General features: G+C 45.8%; 1 protein-coding gene across 2 annotated transcripts in view; it reads right to left on the bottom strand.

The window, feature by feature from the left end:
* The window catches only part of LOC116064291 (F-BAR and double SH3 domains protein 1-like), a 23,631-nt gene extending 22,212 nt beyond the window's left edge, over positions 1–1,419 (bottom strand). For both annotated transcript variants that reach the window (XM_031319389.2, XM_031319391.1), the window contains exons 1-2: positions 1,350–1,419; positions 1–93 (exon numbers count right to left, since the gene is read on the bottom strand). The exon at positions 1–93 is cut by the window's left edge and continues 5 nt beyond it. In XM_031319389.2, the coding sequence (XP_031175249.1) occupies positions 1–93; positions 1,350–1,370 (114 nt within the window). In that variant the 5' untranslated portion in view covers positions 1,371–1,419. The remainder of the gene's footprint in view (positions 94–1,349) is intronic.
* Between the last annotated feature and the right edge of the window lie 1,190 nt (positions 1,420–2,609).

The raw sequence follows: 2,609 nt of genomic DNA, 5'->3' as shown, positions 1-2,609 counted from the left end.
CTCCTCCAGCAGCTCGGTGTCCTGCTGCTGCTTGCTCTGCAATCTGCTGAGCTGCTCTGAGAACATTAGTTTCACCTGCTGGCTCTCCTTTACCTGCACACACACACACACACACACACACACACACACACACACACACACACACACACACACACACACACACACAAACCACTGTGATATTGACTGGACCTAGCTTAGGTGAAAAAGTCAAAGTAGGTAGCAAAAGTAACAGAACAGGCCAGAGAGGTGTTTAAAAGGAAACACAAGATTCCTTCACTTTAGACTCTTTAAAAGTCAACTCTGTTCAAACTGTTTGCTACATGGACTGCATGGCAGAGGCCTCGCTGTAATTATTAACCTTCATTATGTTCCACTTCCCATCCAGCAGTGTCAAACATCAGGGAACTATACGACCTGGCTGAAGAGTAGCCTTCATGAAAGTAATAGATTACACCCATAGACCGTATTATTACACTTGTGATGTTGCTGCAATGACAGCTGGACATGTTGGAACCATCCCAAACCACAGACTGACTTTTACAGAGAGCTACTGAAGATGTGATGTCACTTCTTCAGTAATTTACAGTTTTCTTTGTTTTTAGCATTTTAAATAAAAAAAAAAAAAAAAAAACATTACTCTGTCGCACAGTGTTAGCTGTTAATCCGGTTGATATTTTAAAGATTTGGTTTGAGAGTGACAATTCTTAATTCCTGGAAAGTTGATATCAATCATTATAAGATATAATATTTCCCCAATAACAACCTATCCAAAAGACAGGTTTATGTAAAAGGTTTTTAAAAGTTATTTTAGTGCTGCTGGGATTGACATCCACCAAGTGGAATACCAACTTTGATATGCTTACTCTCCATCAAAGTCATAGACTCTACCAGTAAATGACTAATGTTTCTAATCATAAATTGTAAAATGAGTTTTGGGTTGCAAGATAAATTTGCTCTGAACGGAATAATTAAGTCCAACTGTGACTGGAGTGCAGGATGTAACGTCTCAAATGCCTTTGAATAGACACACTCAATGAGCGTGTACAGTACATGTATTTAGAGTCAGTACATGTAGTGTAATTTGCATTCACACAATGAGCCAAAATGCATTTTCAATACTTGCAGACAGATGCGTGCACAGGAAATGTGTCCACTATCAAAAACAAAATATTTGTACATACTATAAACACATCTCAGCTGCTATATGTCACACGTATTTGGAAGCATGTAAAATGCATTTTTAATAGAATGGCTCTTCAAATTGTAACTGTAAAAAGTATTAACTTAAAAGAGGAACAGAGATGAAAGTAGTCGGTACATTATTATTAATGGAGATTACACGACCTTACCTTTCTAGGTGGTGGCTGCATAGCTGGATGCTGATAGACGATGATAGACTGATGGTCTCTGCTATGTATGCTACCTTACTGCTACTTCCTTTTTCACATACTGCATGTACAACTCTCCCTCCCTCTCTCCCTCTCTCCCTCTCTCCCTCCCTCCCTCTCACTGTGCTGATGTCTTGGAGAAAGCCTACAGAGGGCAGCAGAGTGCAGGGGTACATCACAAAGTCACCATGTTATCCTGAACAATACACAGCACGTTTAAAGCAGTGTTTGTTACTGTAAATGGGGTTGCGCGTACCCCTGGGGTACTTTGGAGTACTGCAGGGGGTATGTGAGACTTTCGCAAAATGCAAATCTTCCATCCATCCATCTTCGTCCGCTTATCCGGTCTCGGGTCGCGGGGGTAGCAGCTCCAGCAGGGGACCCCAAACTTCCCTTTCCCGAGCCACATTAACCAGCTCCGACTGGGGGATCCCGAGGCGTTCCCAGGCCAGGTTGGAGATATAATCCCTCCACCTAGTCCTGGGTCTTCCCCGAGGCCTCCTCCCAGCTGGACGTGCCTGGAACACCTCCCTAGGGAGGCGCCCAGGGGGCATCCTTACCAGATGCCCGAACCACCTCAACTGGCTCCTTTCGACGCGAAGGAGCAGCGGCTCTACTCCGAGCTCCTCGCGGATAACTGAGCTTCTCACCCTATCTTTAAGGGAGACACCAGCCACCCTCCTGAGGAAACCCATTTCGGCCGCTTGTACCCTGGATCTTGTTCTTTCGGTCATGACCCAACCTTCATGACCATAGGTGAGGGTAGGAACGAAAACTGACCGGTAGATCGAGAGCTTTGCCTTCTGGCTCAGCTCTCTTTTCGTCACAACGGTGCGATAAATTGAATGTAATACCGCACCCGCTGCGCCGATTCTCCGACCAATCTCCCACTCCATTGTTCCCTCACTCGCGAACAAGACTCCAAGGTACTTGAACTCCTTCACTTGGGGTAAGGACTCATTCCCTACCTGGAGAAGGCACTCCATCGGTTTCCTGCTGAGAACCATGGCCTCCGATTTAGAGGTGCTGATCCTCATCCCAGCCGCTTCACACTCGGCTGCGAACCGATCCAGTGAGTGCTGAAGGTCACAGGCCGATGATGCCATCAGGACCACATCATCTGCAAAAAGCAGCGATGAGATCCCCAGCCCACCGAACTGCAACCCCTCTCCACCCCGACTACACCTCGATATCCTGTCCATAAATACTACAACAGGATTG

The sequence above is a fragment of the Sander lucioperca genome, chromosome 1 (assembly GCF_008315115.2).
Source record: "Sander lucioperca isolate FBNREF2018 chromosome 1, SLUC_FBN_1.2, whole genome shotgun sequence".
Lineage (NCBI taxonomy): Eukaryota > Metazoa > Chordata > Actinopteri > Perciformes > Percidae > Sander > Sander lucioperca.
The sequence above is the reverse complement of the archived record's forward strand: the minus strand, read 5'-3'. Positions and strand labels throughout refer to the sequence as shown.